Source organism: Aristolochia californica, unplaced genomic scaffold (assembly GCF_029961685.1).
Source record: "Aristolochia californica isolate CCGP_79_NKW_82.1479 unplaced genomic scaffold, dmAriCali1.0.hap1 SCAF_16, whole genome shotgun sequence".
Classification (NCBI taxonomy): Eukaryota; Viridiplantae; Streptophyta; class Magnoliopsida; order Piperales; family Aristolochiaceae; genus Aristolochia; species Aristolochia californica.
The window spans coordinates 21,790,414-21,815,208 of record NW_027181837.1 but is presented as its reverse complement, the minus strand read 5'-3'; the positions used below and the strand labels follow the sequence as shown (position 1 = coordinate 21,815,208).

Genomic DNA, 24,795 nt, shown 5'->3' with positions numbered 1-24,795 from the left:
AAAGCCGTCCAATTAATGATAGTGGGCCCGATTTAGTATCATGCAGGAAATCTGATCAAGACGTAGAAGAAGTAAACTCTTTCGGCTCAACAAACACTTGTTAGTCAAAGTATAGGCTGAATTTTAGGAAAACATAAAGACTTGTCTTGAGTTTCATTATATTTTAGGAAATAAATTTATATTTTTTAATAAATAAATTTGATTTTTAATAATTATATTTAATAAAAATTATAGTAATTGTGCCTATTTAATATTCCATAAACTTATCCTATTTAACACTTGTTACTCTATTTTTTTCTATTTATTAATGGAAAATATAATTCAGTTGAATTAGTAATTCCTAAAAAATATAATTATTGTGAAAATTACAAAAAAATACACAAAAAAGGGGAATTTCCTAAATAGAGATATAAAAATAAAAGTTTTTTTTTTTATTGCACAAAATGAAATGTCTAATATATGGTGTTGAAAAAAAAATCTTATTCAATGAGAAAATATTACTCCATTACCAGTTTAATTATTGGATTGGTCGTATATCGAACACTTAAACTTAAGTTAAAAATAATAATAAAAAAATAATAATTTTCAAGAGGAACTGAAAAGTCAGTTAAAAAATTATAAACAAATCTTTGGTGACTTAGATGTACACAATCTTTACTAAAAAGTAACATTAGTGAAGATCAGATTAAGTGCTCATTAAACTAATCCTACCCATATATGAATCACCAAGAAAGCTTAATTTTCTAATCAAATTTTGCTTGATTGATGAACCTAGATAAGGCTATTTATTTTAGTCTAAATCCAAAAGGGTCTTACTCATATGTCCACTTTGAGATAGTGTGTTAGGTGCAATACTTGGAGTGATCAAAACTATTTATTTAAAAGCTTGGTACTTACACTCCATGATAAAAATAAAATAAAATAAGGGAAAATGTTAATTTAAATATTAAATTAATTTGAGTTTATTTGGCTTTACGTTCGATTTATCGTAATTCATATGTGTAACAAATATTGGATTTCAAAGGGAAATGTTACAAACTCATACGAATATTTTATCAGATTTTTCAACGGTCGATGACTTCAGTCGTTTCTACATGAATAGACGGTCTTGATTCATATAATAAACGGTGAAATTAAAGTTTTTATTTTTAATTTTTTCGTATAGCCCCATTTGTTCACCACCGCCTTTTTTTGTTTTTTAATTAAATGGTCCCCTTTCTTTTTTGTCTCCACCAATCACAGAGGATATGAGTTTTGGTCGAAAAAACTTCCATTCTTCTATTAAACATATCCACTCAAAAGCTAGAGCAAACATTGCCCAAACAAGCATTATATATTTGGCTGGATGTGGTAGGTTTGTGGCTGTAGAGATTCAAATTAGTTGTTGGAAATGGAACTGGGGAAGGTCGTGGCTGAGGCAAATCTAGGTGTTGGTCTTCTCACTTATCTCACCGATGCCATAGAGGATAAAACAAAAGAAGAAAGAGACAAGGTTAAAAAATCCTAGCCCATTAGGGTGTTTGGAACACAAAGTGGAGAGAAAAGAAAAGGAAGATACAAAAAAAAAGAGAATGATAAAAGAAAAAGGAAAGGAAAGAGGTTTTTTTCTCTCTCTTGTTTGGATGCTCATGGAAAATAAGAGAAAAAATAGAAGAGAAATATAGTTTATCTTGTTTGGATACCAGTGAAAAATGAAAATGAAAATTGTAATATTTCAAATTTTTTATGACTAAGATTTTCTCTAAGTTTCTATTTATTTTATTTTCTCCCTAAATTTCATTTTGTGAGAGAAAATTTACTAACTAAGAGACTTTCTCTCTTATTTTCTTTTCAATGATTCTCCGCTGCCAAACAATAGAAAATAACTCTCTTTCTCATTTTTTTTCTATGGGTTCCAAACAGGCGATTCCCCTTTTATTCGAATATCCACCACACACTTGCACTCGTGCACACCCATACACCACAACTAGACTCATACAAAACACTAAGCAAGTTTCCTTCGTCCCCTCGTTACACAAATAAAATAAACTTATGAAAATATTTTATTTATTATATGTGCATTTTTTAGAAGAGTATTGCCATTGTTGCATATTAGATTATATATATAGGGTATTTTTATTATGTTTGTGAGAGTAGTTCCGTCTATTCTTGTAGGCGGTAATTTTTCGCACCTAACATATCGGTTTTTTGGGTGTATTGGCTAGTCGTTGTCATGATATCAGAGCTGGGCACGCCACATCCTGTGTTTGAATCCCGTGAGAAGCGGTCAAGAATGGGCGGGGTGGGTGTCAGAGTGGTTCCGTCCACTCTTGCAGGCGGTAGCTTTTCGCACCTAACAGATCGGTCTTTTGGATGTATTGGCTAGCCGATGGTAGGCGGTAGCTTTCCGCACCTAACAGATTTGTCTGTTGGGTTGTATTGGCTAATGGCTATCATGGTATCAGTGTTGGGCACGCCATATCCCGCGTTCGAATCCCGTGAGAGGCGGGGTGTGTGTCAGAGTGGTTTCGTCCACTCTTGCAGGCGGTAGCTTTTTGCACCTAATAGATCGGTCTTTTGGATGTATTGGCTAGCCGCTGGTAGGCAGTAGCTTTCCGCATCTAACAGATCGGTCTGTTAGGTTGTATTGGCTTGTCGTTATCATGGTATCAGTGTTGGGCACGCCACATCCCGCGTTCGAATCCCGTGAGAGGCAGTAGAAAATGGGCGGGGTGGGTGTCAGAGTGGTTCCGTCCACTGTTGCAGGCGGTAGCTTTTCGCACCTAACAGATCGGTCTTTTGGATGTATTGGCTAGCCGCTGTCAATGTTATCTTATATTATATGCTTTAAGGTGAGTATATTAGGGTATTTTTTAGGAGTTTTTCCAAAGAAACCATTAAGCTTATTGTGTATCCATCGATAAAACCAACATAAACCTAATAAGCTTATTTAAATCAAACTCGGCTCGAACATAGGCAGGTTCGGGCTCGGTTCGGGTCGATGTCACCCCTAGAAGCGAGTACCGAAAGCCACATGGCAAAAAATTCGAGTAAGATCAATCAAGTTAGAAAAAAATAATGAGGGTATCAATCTTACCAATTTACCCCATTTTTTCCTTTATCATTCATAAAATAAAATTAAAATAAAATAAAAATAAAATTTTCTGCTGAATTAAGTATTTGGATAATAGAACGAAAATGGATAAAAATCATTCCTCAAAATGGGAACCCATTTTCTAGTCCTGTTCTTTTTTTCTTTTTGGAGTCGCCTTATGTAAATTTATAATAAATTTTAAATAAGAAAAGTTGGGTTTTCTCTTTCTACTTTTCTTTGCAGAAGCTCTTTTCATGCATCATCCCACGTGATAACGGGCATCACTACAGTGTGAACGAGAGCTTCAATGAGGATTAGTTGATTTGATGCAATTATTTATTATATCAAGCTCGCCCAACCATTGTTAAGTCACCTCTTTGTTAATTCTTGCACCCCCCAGGAAATGGCAAAAGCAAATGTATTTTAGCTTTTGACTGGTTCTCTGAGATCTAAGTAAATGATGTCTAAGAAAAAAAAATTGCATGAAGCATGTCGGAGTAGTTCATGAGGAGTACGTCTGCATTTTCTATAGCACCTTCATAGCTCAATAAAAAGAAGTTGTTCTGCCATGGAAGAAGAAAACTTCTTTTGGCACTTTTTCCTTCCTCTACTGATTGGAACTGAAAATGGCAACGGAGTTACGGATAGACTCAACTGATTACAGGTTAGAGCTACTCTCTCCTGATGCAACCAGAGGAAACGTTGTGCCGTCTCCACTGCCTTCATGGCGCCTCAACAGCAACGCCTTTCAGCTCCCAGAGATATCCAAAGAACCTCTTTTCGCTCCTCAGAAGTTCATCACAAAACTAAGTATTCACATTCTCTCCCTATCTTTGTGAATATGATTTGGTTATGCTCTTGTTGGGGATTTGAGATAGAACCCATTCACATTTCTATTACAAAAGAACAAACAACAGAAGTTAAACAGTTTTTGTGTTGATTGTTGTGCGATTAGGGAAGAGAGCCAAGGTTGCAAGGTACTATCGTAGGCAAGAGAAACTCTTGGAAGGATTCACCGAGATGGAGACAATGATGGAACTGGGTTGTGTGCCAGGAGCTTTGACAGAGGTTAGTAAACACATAAGATTATTTCTATTATCCATGAACTGGTTCCTCAGAATTCCGATTATTAGTCTTTTCTTGTTTCTTTTAATGTTAATCTAGAGTTAATTCGGCTGACTGCTGTGAAGTTCTAGTGATTGATTGTAAATGTTTTTCTTCGTATGCTGTAACAGGACGAGTTGAAGAAACTTGCAAAAAGTGAGACAATGGCAATCCGTATTTCAAACTTTGCCAATTTGATTCTTTTCATAGCCAAGGTATATGCATCTCTGGAGAGCAGATCCTTGGCTGTGATTGCTTCTACCTTGGATTCACTATTGGACCTTCTATCAGGATTCATCCTCTGGTTCACTGCTTATACAATGGGAAAACCCAACTTCTATAAGTATCCCGTAGGGAAGAAGAGGATGCAACCAGTGGTAAGTTCTCTCATTTCACTAAGATCATCCAAAACAGATATCTGCCAAAAAAAAAAAAAAAAAAATCTAGAACAAGGGAATTTTTAATCCAGAATGTAAAAGGAATTTTTAATCCATTTGCAGGGCATCATTGTTTTTGCTTCAGTTATGGCAACTCTGGGGCTTCAAATTTTGCTGGAATCGGTTAGAGAAATAATAGCCAAAGTAAGATCAAGTTGAACAAACAAAATTCTTAAAGAAATTTGAATTTCTGTGTAGATTTTTTCTTAAATCAACATCTGTTTTTTCCTGCAGTCTCAAATCGACTTAGACCAAGAAAAGGAAAAATGGATGATTGGGATCATGACATCTGTGACAGTAGTAAAATTTGTATTGATGGTTTATTGTAGAAGATTTGACAACGAAATTGTCAGAGCCTATGCATTGGACCATTTCTTTGATGTAATCACCAACTCCATAGGTCTGGCAACAGCAGTTCTTGCCATCAAATTTAAATGGTGGATAGACCCTACTGGTGCCATTCTGGTAAGTATATCAGAACATACTTGAACTGTCTCCTTTTCTCCACATTAGTTGATCAATCAAATGTAACAAGTTTCAATTTGCAGATAGCTCTGTACACTATGGGGACATGGGCAAGAACCGTAATGGAGAATGTGTGGTCACTCATAGGAAAAACAGCTCCGCCGGATTTCTTGGCAAAGATGACTTACCTCATCTGGAACCACCATGAAGAAATCAGGCACATAGCCACAGTGAGGGCATACACTTTCGGTTCGCATTACTTTGTTGAGGTAGACATAATTCTACCAGGAGAGATGCCCTTGAGTCAGGCACACAACATAGGAGAGACTCTGCAAGATAAGCTGGAGCAGTTGCCTGATGTTGAAAGAGCCTTTGTGCACCTTGATTTCGATTACAATCACAAGCCGGAACATACAGCCAAGTTGTGATGGATTGATCCACTCATCGGGAGTTTTGAGTATAAGATTAGTTTGGTTCAAGGATGAACATGAATTGTTGTTACACGTAAAGATTGAAAATTTGTAGTTTGCAGTGTTGCTTTTATTAACTGATGTAGTTTCTGTCTTTTCTTGTTAATGGAAGAGTGTAAGCTTTCAGATTCAAAGTTCCCATTTTGTGTTTCTTCAAACCTCTCCGAGGCCAAAGTTTGCAGTGTTCAAGTATGTAGACACAATGAAGCTATGGATTGCCCCATGAAGTCTCCAATCAGTTACCTTTTGGCTTGAATTGGTCCAATTTTACGTGCTCCGATTTAGATATTCTCAAAAGATCATATCAGGGTTCATCAGCTCCCAACTCTTCCATTTCGAAGACCAGAGGCCCTTAGCAGAGTGTATTGTTAGGAATAACAGTCTTTTCACTGTGGTTGGTGTTGACTGATATTAGTTGCCCTTGCCATTCAATGTCATAGCCAGGACAGAGTTTTAACTGTACTCAAAAGAATCACCGGTCAAATCAAGCAAATGTAAGCTCAACAGCTTTGGTTGTGCAAGGGCTTTTCGATTCAGCAGCAGCTGGGATTTTGATTTACATGGCATTGGTGGACCTGTTGGCATTAGATTACATGAATCCCAGAATGCAGAACAGTGGGAAGCTTCAGTTCTGGGTTACCTTATCTCTTCTGGTTGGAGCTGGTTGCATGTCAGTGATGGCTATATGGGCATAGATGCTTAAGCTTTGTTTCTGTAGTTCTGGATACAAAAATGTTCTAGTGTGTTTTTTAAAAACAATTATAGACGATACAACAGATTCTTTAACAAAGAATGTGGAACAAAAGTATGAAAGAAATGTTTGTATATGCTTGCCTACTCATGTAATCAGATTACAAGATGGAAAAGCATGAAGAACTCCCAAGTTTTGGAAGTACCCACTAGCAAAAAATTGTCTTGCTCGTATATGCTGGATACGATCTCCACTGCAACTAACTTAAGATTATAGCTAGGTCTGCAATTAATCTCGTTTGTAGAACAATATTTTGTTGGAGATTTGTTATCCTGTAATGGAATTTCAATGGTTTCACCAGTTTTCACAATCTAGAGATCCAATTTTCTCCACACAAACTAAAAAACAATTGGTTCACAAAACCCATTATCTTCTTTTGCAAGAAAAAGAAGATAAAAAAGAAGATAAAAAAATCCTCTAACCTCTCTCAACATCACTAGAAACTCTGTAACTACTGAGTAAACATCATCACTTATATAGTCGCGGATCCTTTTTCACTATCACATGAATACACAATAACTGTCACTCTGTGGCTAAGATACATTGTTTAATATCCCTTTGCCAAAGGATAAAACCGCCCCTTACCTCGATTTCTCTATCAACAACTATCACACTCACCTAATCAACTCTCAGCAGTCCCAGTTGAACCTTGCTGGTGCTGGTGCTGTTGCTGGGGCTGCTGGCCGTGTCCTCGAGTCTGTTGGGTTTGTGCCTGAGGCTGCTGCCAAGCCATGTATGCCACAGGTCGAGTCTGTTGAGTTGCATAAATTGCTGCAGCAGTTTGATCTACTGGTTTCCCTACGATCATACCAGGTGATCCATGTGGTGGCACATAATAATAAGGTATTGACTCTGCAGGAGCACCAACAGCTGGGATGGCAGCACACGGAATTCCCAGACCCTCTTCTTTCAACTCATCCCTAGGCACAATGTCCACCAAGAAATCAAATATGTCAGTCCTTGTTATGGCTGCTGCTATATCGTTCTTCTGCAAGGTTCGCCGTTTGTTCTCCTCCGTATGTATCCAAGATCGCAGGGTCAGTTCCAAAATAAACATCTCACATGCTTTGGCAAATACGACAGGAGCCTCAGCTGAGATCATTCTAACATCTTCATCTGCCTTCATGATCTTTTTTATGCGTGCTAGAGGGAGACTGTGGTTTTTGAAGTCAGAGGTTTGCTCGATTTCTTGAATTTGGTTGGCCCAAAATACTTGCAGTTGTTGCTGCTGCTGTTGGTGTTGAAAGTGTTGGACCTGTTGGTAGGCCAGTTGGTGCTGGCCAGCAAGAGCAGGGGATGCAGGGAACGATGAAGCCGGTTGGTTTGCAGAAGGGATGGCCCCTGTCGGCACCATAGGGGCAGCTTGGTAGGCAGGTGCTGCATATCCAATTTGGGCAGGACCTGTAACAACTCCGATCACTGTCTGCTGTTGTTGGGCAGACTGGTCCATATTCAATGCAGAGGTGTATGTGACAGGTGCTTCGTGTTCTGTGTTATCCTGAGCTTGAGCTTTATTACTCATGGCATCACTATGAGAGCAATACAAACACAAAACATCAGCAAAACCTACATGACATAGGAAAGCAGCACATTCCATTAGACAAAAAAGAATCCGCAGCCAGAATTGATCAAAATCATTGCAATGTACATACATGGGATCAAAATATTCAACATAACAGCAGCAAACAAAACTGATAAATCTTAAAAACCAGAACTTCCATCCCTTTCAATCATGGGGAAAAAACCCCTAGATCAGATATTCAATCAAATTCAGAAGACCCAGTGATGAAACATGTATTAAGGTTATAATGGTTATTTCACTGTGTAGCCCTGCCCCTCTTAGGGCAGGAAATGTTTAATTAGAACTGAATTGGGTCAGTTTTCAGCAAGATATAGTGTGTAGTCACAGCCATGTTCTGACCCCTAACGTCTGCTGCTGCTCTCACAGCTTTCTCCCCAACTTTCTTTCTTCTTCTCTCTTTCTCTCCCTTCTCTCTCCTACTCGTTAGTCCCTAAATTCTACACCCAGTTTACCTGATGATTCCTTCTTTTTTAACCATAAACAGAAAAACATTTTACCAACCAAATTTAGAGAATCTCATTTAAAGTATCTAGTTTAAAGCGATCTACTCTACAAAACATTATGAACATGCAGACCATGTCTCTTGTGATTGGAACTCTCATGGTAAGCATATCACAGTAATCTAATCATTAAAGAAAAACAATAAATCACTAATGGACACAAGCTCAAGAAAGCACTTGAACCGTTCAAAATTATTTGCAGGACCACTGCACAAACTAAAACAAGCACACAAATATCTCAATTTTTCAGAAAATTTCAGGTCATTCTCAACACGCAACAAACTAGCCAGACTAGACTGCAAACAAGAAGTCAGTATATTTAATGGATGGTTCTAACAAATTCTTAGAACTACATGCTGTTTTTCAAGATACCTTATTTAACCCAAAATAGAAAATAAATTTTATCCTTTCCAGTAGTGACTATAATTATAAATGGAAATTATATCTTAAATTCACAAATAATTATTCCAAAGCAATAAACTACAGTTACAAAAACGAGATATCTAATTTCCCTCTACGATCCACTTTTTTTTTTTTTTTTTTTTGATAAAGATGTATACATAGCATGCAATTAACAACCACTTCAACAACACTTGCAAATTTAAAACTTTAGGTGCCAAAGATTCAAAACTAAAACAGCTGAAGAGCCCTCACAACACACAATGATGACCATATGATATCCTCCCAAGAAAAGATTCAGAAAAAATCACATATCTCATCAAAATGTTTCTCTCGTTTGTGAATAATACGCATATCCCATCTATAATTAATAAAGGTACAACAAAGAACTCATAAATCAGTAGAAATCACTCGAAAATAAAGAGGACTGACATGTATAAACCATCTGGGTATTATACCATCAAATTTCAAGTACTCTGCCCAAGTCTATACGAGTCATTAAACCGACAAGGAGGCCACAGAAATTAGGAAACGCTGCAAAGACATCTAGTTCGTTAAAAAAAATCCACCTTTTTTCAAACTAAGAAACAAGATCACCATAACCGACCAGAACAAAAATTGTCTTCCCAAGATAAAAAAAACTGATTCAAAAACTTGCGATCAACCAGTAGAGCTACCGTAGATAAATAACTAAAAATGAAAAACAATCAAGAAGCGAGAGTAAAAGGGTAAAAAAATGAAGGGTGAGGTTTACGAAACGCAACGGAGCAAGGAATGGTACCTGAGGGAGGAGATAGCTGCGACTGTCGAAAGAAGCCCTAGAGAGAACGTTGGAAAATACAGAGGGGAAGAGAGAGAACAGAGAGATCTGACAGAGAGCGAAGAGTCGGGTGGGAAGCGAGTACCGGATGCCACGTGGCAAAAGCATATGCTTCAGTTGGCGACGACATACGTGGCGGCTTTTAATTGGGGAGTTAGGTGGAGGAAAAGGACGCCCCGGTTTTCCGACTTAGCAAAACACAGCGGTCTCGGCCGTAGTACGAAGAGAAAAAATTGAAGAATTTTGAGAAAAGACTGGGGGTATTTTTGTCACTAGAATCTGCCAGAGATTAAGTGGGCTCCAGAAAACCCCAAATTGGTGGGTGGGCGTCGAAGTTTCTGCCAATATGGGCTTGTATGGGCTTGGAACGGCCTACTTTATTTGTACAGAAAAAGTCTACCCACCCCAACCCATGATCCGGTAAGAGGTAAAAAATTAAAAGATTAGAAAAAATAATTACCCCTTTTCCCCTTTAAATTTTCTGCTGAATTAAGTATTTGGATAATAGAACGAAAATGGATAAGAGTCATTCCTTATCCAATTAACCGATTATTCTTCAATAAATTTCTCCCAACATTTTATTTTTTATTACTATTGTAAGTCAAAGTATATACTAAAAAGCAATATAAAACTTTATACTAAAATAATGAAAACCAGCCAGTTTTAATAAGTGAAAAGAAACTCAAAATGGGAAACCCATTGAACACCCATTTTCTAGTCCTGTTGTTTACAGTTATTAGAAATCCAAATATATCCTAATTGTGATTAATTTTCTCTTTGTTTAAGATGAAGAATTTCTTGATGTTGAGTTTGAGCACAACTCAGTAGGATCCATTAACCAAAAGACAACAATCAAAGTCCTCTTCCTGAAGTCACTTTGTAACCTACCTTCCCACAGAGGATCAAGGAAGTGATCTCTACCTTTCTAGCCAAAACTGCTTGTCTCACACTATTTAAAGAATAAAGTTTAGGTCAATTAGGGCATCATTGCTTGTTGGCCGACCAAGGAGAAGATAGGGTGGGACAAAAACTAATGCCACCACAAAAGAGGGTCTACCCCAAACAGGCATTTAATGGTAATTGAAGCCAGCTCTGGATTATTTTCTGCTTATATTAATTTTCATTTAATATTGTAGCAAAGCAGCTTAGTTTTTGGTCTCTTTCACTCACCTTCACCTATAAGAGTAGATTCATAAACCATTCACTACAAGGGGAGAATCTGCTGCTTGCTTTTTGTTTTGTTAGTATTCTTATTTCACAAGACTCCAAAGATGCCTCCCCAATACCTGATTCCCTGATTTTCACTGTCAGTGGTAATCTTCCACATATTATGTTGTTGAATGACCATATTCATAAGTTAATCCTTGACAAGTCTATATACACTAATCTCATCAATCAGTTAAACTCCCAAGTGGGTTCTCCATGAAGCATAATATAAGGGTTTTTTCGCATGTAATGATACCTTGAAGAGGCTCCAACCATGGCTTCTTGATTGATGTCTTCAAGTCATGGACGTCTTCTCCAGTTCTTCACCTTTGTGTCATTTGGGAATCAGCTGACTTGATTTCGTACTGAAACGGTTCATCAACCTTAGGATTCACTTCAGATCAACCAAAAGTAAGCCCATCAGTAAAATAATGAAGCTTTTTTATAGGTATAGGAAGTATTGATTGTTTAGTCTCTTACAGCACATATGCAGTAATATGCAATATGTTGGTAACATTTATAGGATGTTTCTCTTTATGTGTCATTAAGGCCTAAACATAATATTCACAAAAATGACAAACCTTCTCTTTAAGTATATGCCAGTTATCCTTCCCTTGTAGCGTGGAAGAGTCATCTTCCCCCATGAATATATAGGCCAGCATGTATCACAGTAGAAGCAGCTTCACCATTGCCACTGTCGCAAAGAGCAGACTGGAGCTTGAGGTTGACAGAGCAACCATGACTGGTTGGCTTTCGAACCCAACGTTAACGGATCCGCACCAAAGCATGGCAGTCCGAAGGTTTGGGCTGGCTAGTCTGAAACAGGATGATCAAAAGGCTGACATCAATGACATCCTTGACGACTTAGACTCATTGTTGACGCTGGATATTGATGGTCCTTAGCTCCCTTAGAGCAAGATGATTTACTCGACAGCTTCATCAACATGGATACTCACGGGGAATGTGATAGCAAATCAGCCACGACCCATCAATCTCCTGATGAACTAGAGACTTTCTCGATGCCAATGAGTAATGTCTACAACGAAGTTTCGATGAACGATGCCAATGAACTGGAGGGAGTGACTTCAGAGCTGGAGCTTACCCCAAGGAAGGGATCACACATGAGGTGGTTGATGCGGGGCTTCGTCTGGTGCACTTGTTGCTGGCGTGCACGGAAGCTGTTGGGTACAGGGACACCCAGCTAGCGAGCTCCTTGCTTAACCAAATCTGGGCTTCAACAAATCCACGGGGAAATTCCTGGCAGAGAGTCTCACATTGCCTTGCCATGGGATTAAGGTTCAGGCTCTCTCCTGCATAATGTTGGTCTTAATGGCTCCTTAGCAAATGTAGCAGCGGACGCGCCAGTGATTACCAGAGAAGAGAGGGTGGAAGCTTTCCACCACCACCAAACCACTCCATACATTGCCTTGGGCTTCATGACTGTCAACGAGACAATATTTCAAGCAGCTCAAGGGCATGAATCCCTTACATCATCGATCTAGGCATGAAGCATTCCCTCCAATGGCCATCCCTCATCAGAAACCTGTCTTCAACCCTGGGAAGACCGCCCAAGCTACGGCTCACCGAAGTCGGCATGGCTCCCGACGCGTCAACGAGCTAGAGAGAAGCATGAAAGCACTAACCGAAGAAGCCAACTTCCTCGGCATGAAGCTGGAATTTTAAACAATTCCACAGCCCATGACTCTCTCCCTGGTGAATCCCGACACTCTCGGCTTGAAAGAAGAAGAGTCCCTGTTCGTGAACAGCATCATGCATTTAACAAATACGCTTAAGAGAGCAGAGGCTCCCTCAAAGCTACCCTCCAAGCAATCCGGAAACTGGGTCCAACCCTCTTCACTGTCGTGGAACAAGACGCGAACCACAATGGACCCTTCTTCCTCAGCAGGTTCCCCCCACTACTACGCCATTGGCGACCCGCTAGAAGCTTGTCTTTCTCGGCCAAGCCCTGTCAGGAAAAACATAGAGAAGACCGACTTCGGTGAGGAGATTGGAAATATCATCGCATGCGAAGGATCGGAGAGAGTACAAAGACACGAACGAGCCGATCAATGGAGAAGACAACTGAGTCGTGCAGGGCCCCAGGCTATGATGGCTGTCTGTTTATAGTTGTGATGGGTAAAGTTTAGCAAATGAGAAGCTTATTTGCTTCTTGGATGGAAAGGAAGGCCCATAATGCTGGCATCTGCATGACAAGTACACAATGCTGCATCTAACTGGAGTTTTTCTTTTCTCAATATTAATGTTTAACCTCAACTATGAACAGTTCTTTAGCATGATCAAATGAGAAGACAACTGAGTCGTGCAGAGTTCCAGGCAGAAAGCCTTGTGTAGTTGTGTTCGGCCCTCATGTTTCAGCAATACAAACTCTTTTTCCTTTTTTTTTTTTTTTTCTGTTTCAACAGATTTTCTTGTTAAATAACAAACACAATGTATCAATCTAAAGTAATTGGACACCAACAAAATAAAACGTAGAACTCTTTTTATCACTTGTGATCACTAAAAATACCAGAGGCCACAAGGTTGGTAAAGTTCCTGGCTTCCCATGAGAGAAAAAAAATAACTAGGAGCCTCCGGTTAGATGATCTTATTCACATGATGGAAAATGATTTCATTCACGGGATCAATACTCGTCTCAACAGAAAATCCCAGTCCGGAACACCCGTGTAAGAAATTCATATCTTGGGTGTCTATTTTGGAATGCAATAGGGGTAAAATACCACAACACAAACCAAAAAGCTTATCCCTAATTTTTTTCTTCCCTCTTACATCCCTCTTCTTCTTTTCTCTCTATTTTTTCCCCCTCTGTGTCTTGCACTTCCCTTCTGCTTTTTATTCTTTACCACCTGCAACTGTAGCATCCCACGGCTCTTCTTTTTCTCTCTTCTATTTTTCTCTTTTGTCCTACTTTGCGCACAGCTACTACACAGCAGCCATCTCCCTCAGCTACCCACAAGCAGTTCCCCCTTGAAAAACCGCAGCACCGGAAGAAAATACAAGAAAAAAGAAAAGAAGAAATAGAGGAGAAAAGAGGTAAAGGGAGAAGAACATGAAAGAGTGAGAAGTATACAAACATATATTTCAAAAATGATGAAACAGACAATTAAACTGCTACATGAAACGTGTACTCCAGCTAAAGAGAGAATTTCAATCTTACAATAGACCAAACATAACGTTTTAAGGGTGCCCAATCTGTTTTTTGCCTCCTGCAATGTCAAACAAGAGCACACATTCTTGAAAGGAAAACATTGCCAGCTTATAGAAACAGTACAATGAAAATTCAAAATCTGCTGTTATGTTTTTGTTCATGTGATTTGCCAGAAACCCAAATCACATGCTTCAAATGTAGGCCAACCCTCTATATCGACAAAACAAATAGGCTTATAATACAATTATTCATACTTGAGTAATGTAATTGAAAGCCATCACACATATGTAAGAAACATGAGCAGTAAAAGATTGAAGATTCTTCAGCATATCACTTGTGTGCCTGGTGGCCTTGGTTTTTGTTTTGATTGGACATCAATCGGAGACGACTTGCTATTTCCGTAAATGAGGGCCGAGCCGTGGGATCTGGAGCCCAACACTGCTCCATTAGCTTCCTCCATTCAGCGTCACAAAAACTTGGCACTGGGGGCCTCAGCGTGTTGTTGACAATACCTCCTGCAGTAATCTGAATATGTTACTCCTGCTAACTGCTGAATATGATTAGATAAACAACAGAGCAATCAGACCAATATTTGTAAGGTTCAACCCACTCAACCTGCTTCAGGCAGGTTGGTCCGGACTTCAGTTATATAGATCCCACAAACCCTTGGATCAGCCTAATAGAATTCCCCAGCTCTTCCAGATGACCTAGCAAATCTCATTCAAATGTAACTATTCCTTAAAGCAACCTTAACACCCAAAAGTTGATTTGGATAAACAACAGAATGACCAGGATAACTAATGGTTTTATTTTCCCTCCTTTCACTTCCAGTTTTATTTCTTTAAAGGTAAGCATAAAATCCAAGTCGCATTAGATTGTCCCCAACAATGCCTGCTGAGATTTTTATATTTGTCAATCAGGATTTGTTCAATGTCTGACCAAAATCATGGCTCTATCGTATAGAGCTAAGGGTGTGCACAGGTTGGGTCAAACGGGAAACCAGCCTGATTTAAGGCAAATATAGTGTGAGGAAAAATACCTGGTGTAAATATTGGACGGACAGTTGTCCCATCCCTGCTCCAAACCTGACTCGTAGGGTTAAATGGTGTATTTTAAAAGTGATATATAAGTTCAACGAGAAGGAAATTTTTTTCTTGTTTTTATTGTTAGAGATCAATTTCAATAATAACCATGAATAGATACCATAAATTATGATAGATTTTGTGTAATTTTAAATTTCTTATTTTCCATCTCCACCCCATGAACTTGACCTGAAATCCGTCCCCTCAAAGAACCAGCCATAGGGTGGGGATAGGACAGGTTTTTTGCAAGGATAGATTTTTTAAGTCAGGTTCACAGGGTGGGGATGGGCTTCTTAAAACCCTACCTGATCCCAACCTGGACCCGAACCCAACCTGTGTCCACCCCTATGCAGAGCATGAGATACAGATAAGGTTATCAGGAATACAGATTGTCAAAGGCCGAGATCTTGATTCTAGTTCATCAGTCAAATCAAGTTGCAACAAATTCGTATATCATTATATTTTTAGGTTAGAATTTCTCTGACGAGGCCCACAGATAATGTTCAGTTCTATCACTTCGGCACCCAGCAAGAAATTATCTGGTCACTGGATGGCACTGGTGCATAATCCAGGACCACCACACAAACCTAACAGTTCATAACCTAGTATTCAAAAGGAGACACTCCAAAGATGTACCTATAATTGCACCATAGTGCATGTTGGCATATGGTTCCTCGCCAGTGAGAATTTCCCACATAACAATGCCAAAAGAGAATACATCAACCTGAAAATCATGACAAGAAGTTAGTATTAGTATGTCTAATCCAGTTTCAGGTTAAACAAAATTCAACAACTGTTGCAAATTACCCCAAAATGATTCAAAAATGCACAACATATCACAAACAACAAAAGTTATGGCCAAGATGGAATAAAAGCAGAGAAAGGGCCCCACCTTTTCAGAGACCTTATTACTGCTACCATTCAGTAGCTCTGGAGCCATCCAAGGCAATGTTCCCCTTACACCCCCTGAGACAAGTGTATTTCGCTTAATTTTTGACAAGCCAAAATCGCCAACCTGGAAAGCACAGATTTCCTCATTAGATAGCTCAAAATAGAAGAAAAAAGAAATTGGTCAAAACCTTAGTTTTATCACATGAACAAAAACATAACAGCAGATTTTGAATTTTGCTTTAAACAAATCCCTAGTAATAGTTATCATATTTGCCTTACCTTGCAGATGGGTCGTAATGGATCTTTCAAGTTAACAAGCAAATTATCACACTTTAAGTCAAAGTGAACAATATTCTTCGAATGCAAATATTCCATCCCAAAAGCTGCATCCATTGCAATTATAAGCCTTTTACGACGATCAAGATACCTGCTAACCGTAATCTTTTATTAAAATCAATTCTGCAAGAATGAAATAAACATCTTGAAAAAACATGTAAAATCAGACCACTTTGGCTGAATAAAAAACTTGATCAGACTTCAGCTTGATCATAGTAGTAAAAAAAAGTCAAAAAATACATTTAATAAAATACAATTGTTGAATCAAATTATTAAGTACTCTAAAGCGGCTAACTGTCTGCTCTTTCATACAATTACAATGACCTAAGATTCAAAATTGCTTATTATTAAATGATGTACCAGCATTATAACTGGACTTTTTGCCTGAAACTTGACAAGACCAAGTTAAATATGCTTAAATTTCCTTCCTTATATTTCCAAGTCAAAAGGGATCTAACATTGACATGAAAACAGATAGCAATAGCAAGATCGGAAGTCACCTGTCTTTTCGCAGCAGAACATGTCTTAGGGAGCCATTAACCATGTATTCTGTCACTGTGGCTAATGTCCCACCAGGCCCATCCTGTACGACGCCATAGAATGCCACTACATTTGGATGGTGCAGCTTTGACAGAATTTCAGCTTCTCGCCAGAATTCCACCGTCTGATACAGCAGTATCATGTAATAAATAGTTATTGCAAGCAAAAGAAAATCATAAGCAAATAGATTATGACAATCCTAAATGCAATTGAACACAGACATGATCAAGAATCCTCACCAATCTTTCTTGTTCAGATGATCGACCAGTGAAGCAGCTTTTCTTTATCCGCTTAATGGCAATGTCAGTGCCCCTCCATTTTCCATGATAGACAGTTCCAAAAGTACCAGAACCAAGTTCTCTAAGTTCTTCAAGATCTTTGTTCTTGATGATCTGTTCGAAGACCACAAAAAATGAAAACAAAAGTAAACAAAGAAAGTCCACAAAAAACAAATAATTGTTTTAATCCAGTTTGATATACAGTGGCAACAATATTGAGAATCCTCTCTCAGACTGTCCTTTCCATCTGATAAAGTGTCAAGAGCTATCTATATTATGGAATCAAGGACTGTGCTGACTATATTTATTTCAGATGTTCATCTCTTTGTGAGCACTTATCACATGGGTCCAACTTCCAAAATATTTTAGCGGAGACAACGGCAACACAAACATGCAGAAAAGTATACAGTAATGCACAAAATGAGTTTGCCAACGCCTCTATGAACCCACTATCAATCTTAAAAAACAAGTCGAAAATAGCATGGACAACAGAAGAGGGAAACAGGTTATTATGAAGCAGATGTGAGCAAACTCAGTGACATCCTACAGTCACCTTTCTTAGCATGCCTACTCTTTTTATGCTACTTAAGGTATCCCAAAGACCACAAGCATATTACCTGCAAGTCATTGATATCAAATTCTCCCACTGGATTCTCAATGACAGGACCACCAGTATGGTGAGTATGCAACTTCCCTTCCTGAATAGCAAATTACATAAACTAATGATATATGTGGAAGTTGATCAAATAAAAACGATTTGGATAAAAAGAATAAAATAAAACAAAAGAGAGCTCACACACTTTGTATTGATTAAAAATTAATCAGAAGAAAAAGTACCTCATACTCAGAATCTGTAATTTGTAGTTCTGCTGCTATTTTAGAGAAAGAAATATCCTCTGTCTGTACATCTTCAATGCCTTTCTCAAAATCCTGAGGAAGCACATGTGATGCAAAGTAACCTGGAAGAGAACTGGGAGCATCAGATCCAATATGAGCAACAGAATCATTCTGAATTCTCTCATCGAAATCAATTTGAGAGTCACCATGACCCAAAATAGCTCCGTCACTCTTCAAAGGTGAGAAACCATAGGATCTAGGGCCAACATCTTCAACATCTTCAACATCTTCAACATCTGTGATAGGAGGAGGGAATGCAATGTGATCCTGGTCCATAAGTGAAACATCTTTCCTATTGAACTCCTCTTGTGCCAAGTTTCGGAAAAAAGACCAGCGCTGGGGCTCATGGTCTGGCATGTTCAAGCTTAACCCAGCTTCATCATGGCGCAGGGGCCCCATTCCAGCATCTTCAGTAAGGATTGCCTTAGAGAACAAACCATTGAGCAAATCATGAGGGAAACGGTCATTAATATCAATTAGAATGTCCCCTTGTTCCTGAGCAGAAGATCCCTCCTGGGGAACTCCTGCAACAGACCCCCCTGCCCATGTAAATGGTGGACACACCCCCACAATATTGTTTCGGTTTGTAGCCATCTCTGGCAGACTAGAAGCAGAATCCTCCTGCATTTTTGCAGCAGTTCCTGATACATCTTCATTATAATTAGAATTCTTCAATACTTGATGATGAGGAGAATATTTGCCAGATTCCAAATCTTCCTCAGGCTCACGCTGACCCATTTGAGTAATTGTTTCAGCCAGCTCCTTGTACCTTTCATATTTCATCAACCCATCATCAACTGTAGCAGTATCTGTATATGGTGGTTTGGTTGGTAAAGATTCTTCATTAGAAGGATCAATTAATTCTGCGGCAGGTTCTTCTGACACCGGAGCAGGGCGTAAGTGTGGTGCCAAAAATTGAGATATAAGAGAATCATCAGATTTTGACAACCGATTCATTGACTCGGACTGTTGTCGTGGAATCCTTTCAGAGTGGAAGACCCGAGGAGGAGGAAGAGGTGGATCATAGTAGCTACCTTCTGATTGGTCTGCCTCAGAGTTTGCATATGTAGTGCCTACAATCCCCCCGGACTTGTAGTGGTGGTCATCATCAATAGGCTCCTGAACTTGGTTGGAATTCACAACATCGTCCAAATCTCGGTGCTTTTCATTGTGCTGTGAAGATGATAAATTTATTCCACCTGGGATCGCTTCTGAGGGAGTGTAAGTCTGATTAGAAAGAAAAGCATTTTCCAGAGACCGAACTTGTTCAAGTTCATTTTTTGGTGGGCTATGACCATCAGGTTGCTGGACAGATAGTAGCTCATGCAGCGGCACTGGAACCACATTTTCCCCTGAAGGGGTGTAATGGGATGAACTGTATTCATACTGGGATTGGGCAGATGAGAATGGGTAGTTCTCAGACTGCTTGTTGTTCGTCACCTGATCTTGGTAAGTTTGCACATGGGATTCATATTCATTTACTTGGAGTGGGACTGCAGATGGGTTCCTGGATGGCAGAGGCATAGGCACATCAGTCAAAGGGGCAGTAGCACCAGTTGCAGCCATCGACCCCATGTCTGTTCCATTTCCCTTGTCACCACCAAAATTTAGGCTGATTAATTGATCCAAATCATTCCCTGATGTGCTTGCTACTACATTTCCTGCTGAGTTTTTTCTTGATCCAATGTCCATTCCATTAACTGCAACCATATATTGTACTTCAGAATCACCATCCATGCTACCTCGACCAAAATGGGGATCATCCAACTCACTCGTGGAAAACAAGAACATCCTTAATTTTTGTGAAGCCTCACTGGAGTCACTACATTCCTCCATCATGTTTTGCAGATCCTCATCACAGGAGATAGAAACTAAAGAATCAAGGTCCTCACCAGGCAGCTGGTATTTGATTACATGGGTTTGGCTGAAGATAGATGTTGTTCGGTGAACAAGTTCCTCCCATGAAATGTCTCTTTTGATTCGAATAATTCGTGTATCACCCCCTACATACCGAAGCTTCCCATCACTTGGTCGGGGTAGGATTTTGCCACCAAAGCTGCAAAGGACTTTCATTTTTGTTGATGAACTATCTGAAGCCCCAGACGACATGTATCCATAAGTAGCCCCACGATTACTTCCATCACCTGACAAAGAGTGTGGCACAGATCGCGCAGACCCATAATAGCTTCTACTCTCTGTTTTTATCCCACTTTTGTTTTCAATCTCCTTCATGGGTCTTTCCTCAAGTGCAGTGATCGTTGATATATCAGATCCCATGTGAGTGATACCAAGCATTCTTAAATCTGTATATGCATGGCCGCTGCCTTGATCACTCGATGGATTTGATGCTACAGGAATGCGTGAATTTGCACGCATGAATTCCAGAGCAAACTCTTCCCCAGTTTGAATAGAAAAAAGTACAGGTTTAACTCCACTTGATGCATGGAAGTCAGGAAGTCTATCATTGGTATTGAAGGAACTTGGTGGATCCTGTGGAATCCTCTGACCTGTTGAGGCAGGCCCTTCCCTTCTAGTTCCCATGGTGACAGACTGAAACTGTTCATTATTTTTCATCTGATCCACCAACCCTTCCGATGGTCTCTTTTCCATTTGTCTCCTTTTCAGCGGGGATCAACCCCCTGATTTTCGCTCCCATAAGGATCATATAAAGTTGACATTCAAAAAGCTCATTGCACCCAATGCATTGCAATCAACTCTCTTATACTTCTTAAACAAATGTGTGCTTTCTCTCTTTGTAGTGCTTATTAAACTCTCTGCAGTAATAGCTTAGTTTAGAAGGAAAGTAGTTCAAAACTAAAGTCAAGCTTTTGAAAGTTATTGAAATAGGAAAGAAGCCACAACGACATATTTCATGACCACAACGAGCATACTGAACAAGAATTAATCTTGCATTCATTGCATAAAGTTCACAATAAAAAGACACAATAAAAAGAATCTAGCCAACGGTAACCCAAAGAAAAGCACCAAAATCAATCAACTTCAACTTAAAAAAATAAGAAAACCAAAATAGCACTAGATGCCAACATGAAAACACCGCAGACAGCCCAATAGATGTAAATCAGTACTTGCCGTTATAAGGTCAAACATTATTATCACCTTAAGCAACAGAAAAGATAAATGTCCAATTACGGTACCGGGTTCTACTAAAAGGCAAAGATAAGAGCATGGGAGGTTTCGCATCATCTTTGCTACATGCAATTTTATGGTGCCAACATCTGTTGATTCTTGATATTCCATCTTTAATCAGTAATCGTCATAAAAATACGTCTGTGGAAATTCAGTCGTCTCCAGACTAGACTAAAATACTCAACTAAAATTCAGTAATCTTCAGATGTTGGTCTTAGTAATAATGATTCGTCTCCAAGTATCTAAAGAAAAAGTAAAACTAAGAAGAAGTGCAGTAGACTTGGAGAAACAAACATGAATCCTAAATTCCCATTAAAAACATCACGGATAGCACAATAGCCTAATTTTGTAGAGAAAACGACTTGCACATGCACGACTTAACGCCCAAAAGAAACCATGTATAAACCAAGACAAAAGGCATTATATACACATGAAAACACCATCTTTCCGACATCCTGAACATCAAAAAGTTTCCCACCAGATCTACGTCCTCAAACGACTAACAATCAGCTCAGAATTCACAGAAAACCATCGAGAAAGAACAAAAAAAAAAAATCGAACTCCGTCTATACCTGCAACCAACAACTCCCGCTCTCCCCGACCAAAAATATCCTCTCCAACCAAACAAACTCAGCAACTAAAAAGAAAGGATTAGCTGATTAGGGTTTTCAACTAATCCGCCGTCACTGTAACTTAAAAACGATCGGGTACTTGAACAGCTACACACGTTCTAGTGACAATCACTGAAAAGCTTTGATAAGCACCAACGACCTTCAGAAAAAAAAAAAAACACGAAGCCTCGGTGTACTAATCTTGCTCTCCTTGTTCTCTGCGAACAGAGTGTAGACTCTTCGGACAAGAAAAAAAACAGGCGATGAGGCGACGATTACTTTGGTCGAGTTTTCCGCGAAGTCATTACATCCGATATACTCGGCTTCGCTCAAGTCAAAAAAAAAAAAGCTGAAAAGTGGAGCCCGTTTTCTGCCATGTCGAATTGCAGGCATCTGAAGCTGGACATCGTTATCATAAAATTTACGTAAAGTGCCACATGATCTGCGATTCGATTGAATCGGCGACACACTAAGCTTTGGATGTATGTATAATCTGGTCCGTTGATGATTGACAAATAACCTTTTCATCGTGGTCCGTCGATTTTTCTGGCTCGCATCTCAGATGAAAATTATAGGGTTAATTAGGTGGAATTAGAGTGGGACCCATTTCCTTCGTTTGGCTTCATCCGGCTCCGATTCGTCATTCGCTGAGTTAATTTAGATCTGAGGCGAGTCGACTCTCCATTGTAGACGAACGATTCGGGTGGGGGATAGAATTGTTCCATGGTTCTTCAATTCGTTGAGGTCTACCAGCGACTCAGTCGGAATCAACCTGAAATTAGGAGAGCCGAGTTTAGGTTTGGTCAAGACTTATGTTTTTAGTTCCTTCTGACTCACAAAACCCTGGAATAATTCTGAATCGTACGAGTCCAGCGACGGGACTCTGGTGACTTAACCCGACGTACCAGGTCCAACTCGGAATCTGCGAGGCTGAATCAGTACCAGTCCGAGTCAGAAAACCGAGATCGAGACGAAGACCCATTAGGTAATGCTATAGGAACATCCAAATTGGTGGATGGATGGTAGGGCCCATTGTTAACTTTCTCATAGGTGGATGTGACATAATTGGAGCCATTGATTCAAGCGACGTGGACGTGGTGAGGAACGAGGGGATCTGGTCGACAACTAATTCGCACGTGGATATGGAATAAAAAAATTTACCTAATTAAATGTCCGGATTATTAAATGTCCATTTTTTTATATGTTAATTATCATTTATTTTTTTAATTTACTATAATTTTCCTGATTTTTTTATAAGATTTTTTATTCTATCTATTTATTTACCCCTTCACTTAATCTTTATAGTAAATTAAGAAATTATTTACAGTATATATATATATATATTATTTTAATATCACCGAAATTATTTTTATACCCATGACCGTTAACTCGTAACTTCGATATTAATGTGTTAAAAGACATAAATACTATATAATGACAATATAAGATTTGTTTATCGACGCGTTTAAAAAAAGGGACGAGCGTACCCTTGAAATTTTTATACGTATTTGGTCCATATATGTATTAGTATTGTAATCATATTAACCCTCTTAAAATGAGATATATCAAACTATATACAAATCATCGATACTATAAACCCTACTTAGAAGGAAAAAAATATTGCAAATGAAGCATTTGCTTACCTTCAAAGCCACCCTACTTAAAATTGTATGAATCGTACTCTTTGACCTGCAAATATTATTATTTACACGAGTAAACGAGTCCCCAATAAAGATCTCACATGTGTGCATTTATGAGTTATGAGTATCCTTGTGGATTGAGTTAACATGGAGGTAGGCAACGAGTGGGACTCAGTGGGGACCCAATTTAACTCGGTTGCTTTAGTGAGCCAAGAGCGAGTTCACGACCTAAGGTTTTATAGTTAATTACTCAATTAAGCTTCTTAAAATTTCTTAATTGTGTACTTGTTTATTTGTTTTTTTAATGATAATAATATAAATATTGTTATATGATACTATTATATCATGTTCGGTCCAAACTAAGTGATTGAATCGAATTTAATTAGACCTAATCCTCTCACCAAGTCTAATAGACCTTTTGAATAATGAATAGCCAAACCTTATTGACCAGATCCAATAGTTGCACCTGTAGTTCCAAGGCCCCATATACTACAAAAAAATAAATTTAAAATAAATAAATAAATAAATAAAAGAGTTTTTTTTATTAGGTTTGACCTAATTATCACTCTAACCCTAAAAAAATTGAAACAATGAAAATATCTTAATCGCGTGACATGATTTATCTAAGATTTTAATTGGTGGTGAATACTAGTTTATTATGGTTAATTAGAAAATTGTCGAGGATTTGGCTTGTAGTAGTTTTGTATAATAAGAGATACTTTCATTATTATTGTAGAATATTATAAATTATGTATTTTTAGATTAAATATAAATTATGTATTGATTTTAGGAAAAAAAGTATCTAAAAAAACTACCTATAATTTATTTTTAATCCAAAAAGTTCTTTACATTTTCCATGTAAAACACAATAAATTATATAATTATTTATTTGAAAAAATATCATTAATAGAAAAAAATGATCAAAATGTCTTAAATGGGCTAGTTGCTTTTAGACTACAATAAAAAATGAATATTTATACTATAAAGTAAAAATTTTGATTACGTATTGTGAAATCTAAAAAAATTAGACTGCATAAAACACAAAAACATTATACCTAGTTTCTTCCTTAAAAAAATAGAAAAACATTATAATTATCAATCACTATGAAATAATTTTAATGAAAATACTACCTTCAATAATTTTAATAATTAATTACTCCTAATGTACTCATTATTTATTTTTTCTTCTGATGACATAAAAATAGTTGAACTGATTATTATTATTATTATTATTATTATTATTATTAGTCCCAAATATGACTCAGGGTGGTTAACGACTAATATTATTCTATTTTGATGCTTTTCAATGAGGATAACGATAACATATATCCATTACAATGTTATATGTTTATACCTACACATTTTAGTTTGTAAGTATAAAGTGTGATTTCTTTTTAGAA

At 38.2% G+C, this 24,795-nt stretch overlaps 3 protein-coding genes and 1 pseudogene across 5 annotated transcripts; 2 read left to right on the top strand and 2 right to left on the bottom strand.

Annotated features, from left to right (window-relative positions):
* Positions 1-3,699: 3,699 nt before the first annotated feature.
* On the top strand, positions 3,700-5,507 carry LOC137953382 (metal tolerance protein 9-like). The gene is made up of 6 exons (XM_068800754.1): positions 3,700-3,883; positions 4,029-4,141; positions 4,309-4,554; positions 4,678-4,758; positions 4,849-5,079; positions 5,163-5,507. The coding sequence occupies exons 1-6, from the start codon at positions 3,700-3,702 to the stop codon at positions 5,505-5,507; spliced, it is 1,200 nt and encodes a 399-aa protein (XP_068656855.1).
* Positions 5,508-6,601: 1,094 nt separating this feature from the next.
* Positions 6,602-11,165, bottom strand: LOC137953711 (nuclear transcription factor Y subunit C-2-like). Of its 3 annotated transcripts, none has more exons than XM_068801187.1 (2): positions 11,064-11,165; positions 6,602-7,829 (listed from the first exon to the last, which is right to left on the bottom strand). In XM_068801187.1, exons 1-2 carry the CDS (start codon positions 11,081-11,083, stop codon positions 6,923-6,925), a joined length of 927 nt encoding a protein of 308 aa, XP_068657288.1. In that variant the 5' UTR covers positions 11,084-11,165; the 3' UTR covers positions 6,602-6,922. The 3 variants fall into 3 exon arrangements, with proteins under 3 accessions (XP_068657288.1, XP_068657289.1, XP_068657290.1); XM_068801188.1 differs by lacking the exon at positions 11,064-11,165 and adding an exon at positions 9,563-9,659; XM_068801189.1 differs by lacking the exon at positions 11,064-11,165 and adding an exon at positions 9,563-9,635 and having other exon boundaries at positions 6,602-7,866.
* A 302-nt stretch (positions 11,166-11,467) lies between these two features.
* On the top strand, positions 11,468-13,075 carry LOC137952740 (GRAS family protein RAD1-like; annotated as a pseudogene).
* An 878-nt stretch (positions 13,076-13,953) lies between these two features.
* Positions 13,954-22,057, bottom strand: LOC137952775 (uncharacterized). Its single transcript, XM_068799840.1, has 9 exons — positions 21,717-22,057; positions 17,938-20,771; positions 17,718-17,798; positions 17,062-17,214; positions 16,783-16,946; positions 16,226-16,373; positions 15,948-16,070; positions 15,692-15,779; positions 13,954-14,488 (listed from the first exon to the last, which is right to left on the bottom strand). The coding sequence occupies exons 2-9, from the start codon at positions 20,605-20,607 to the stop codon at positions 14,304-14,306; spliced, it is 3,612 nt and encodes a 1,203-aa protein (XP_068655941.1). The 5' UTR covers positions 20,608-20,771; positions 21,717-22,057; the 3' UTR covers positions 13,954-14,303.
* Positions 22,058-24,795: the final 2,738 nt, after the last annotated feature.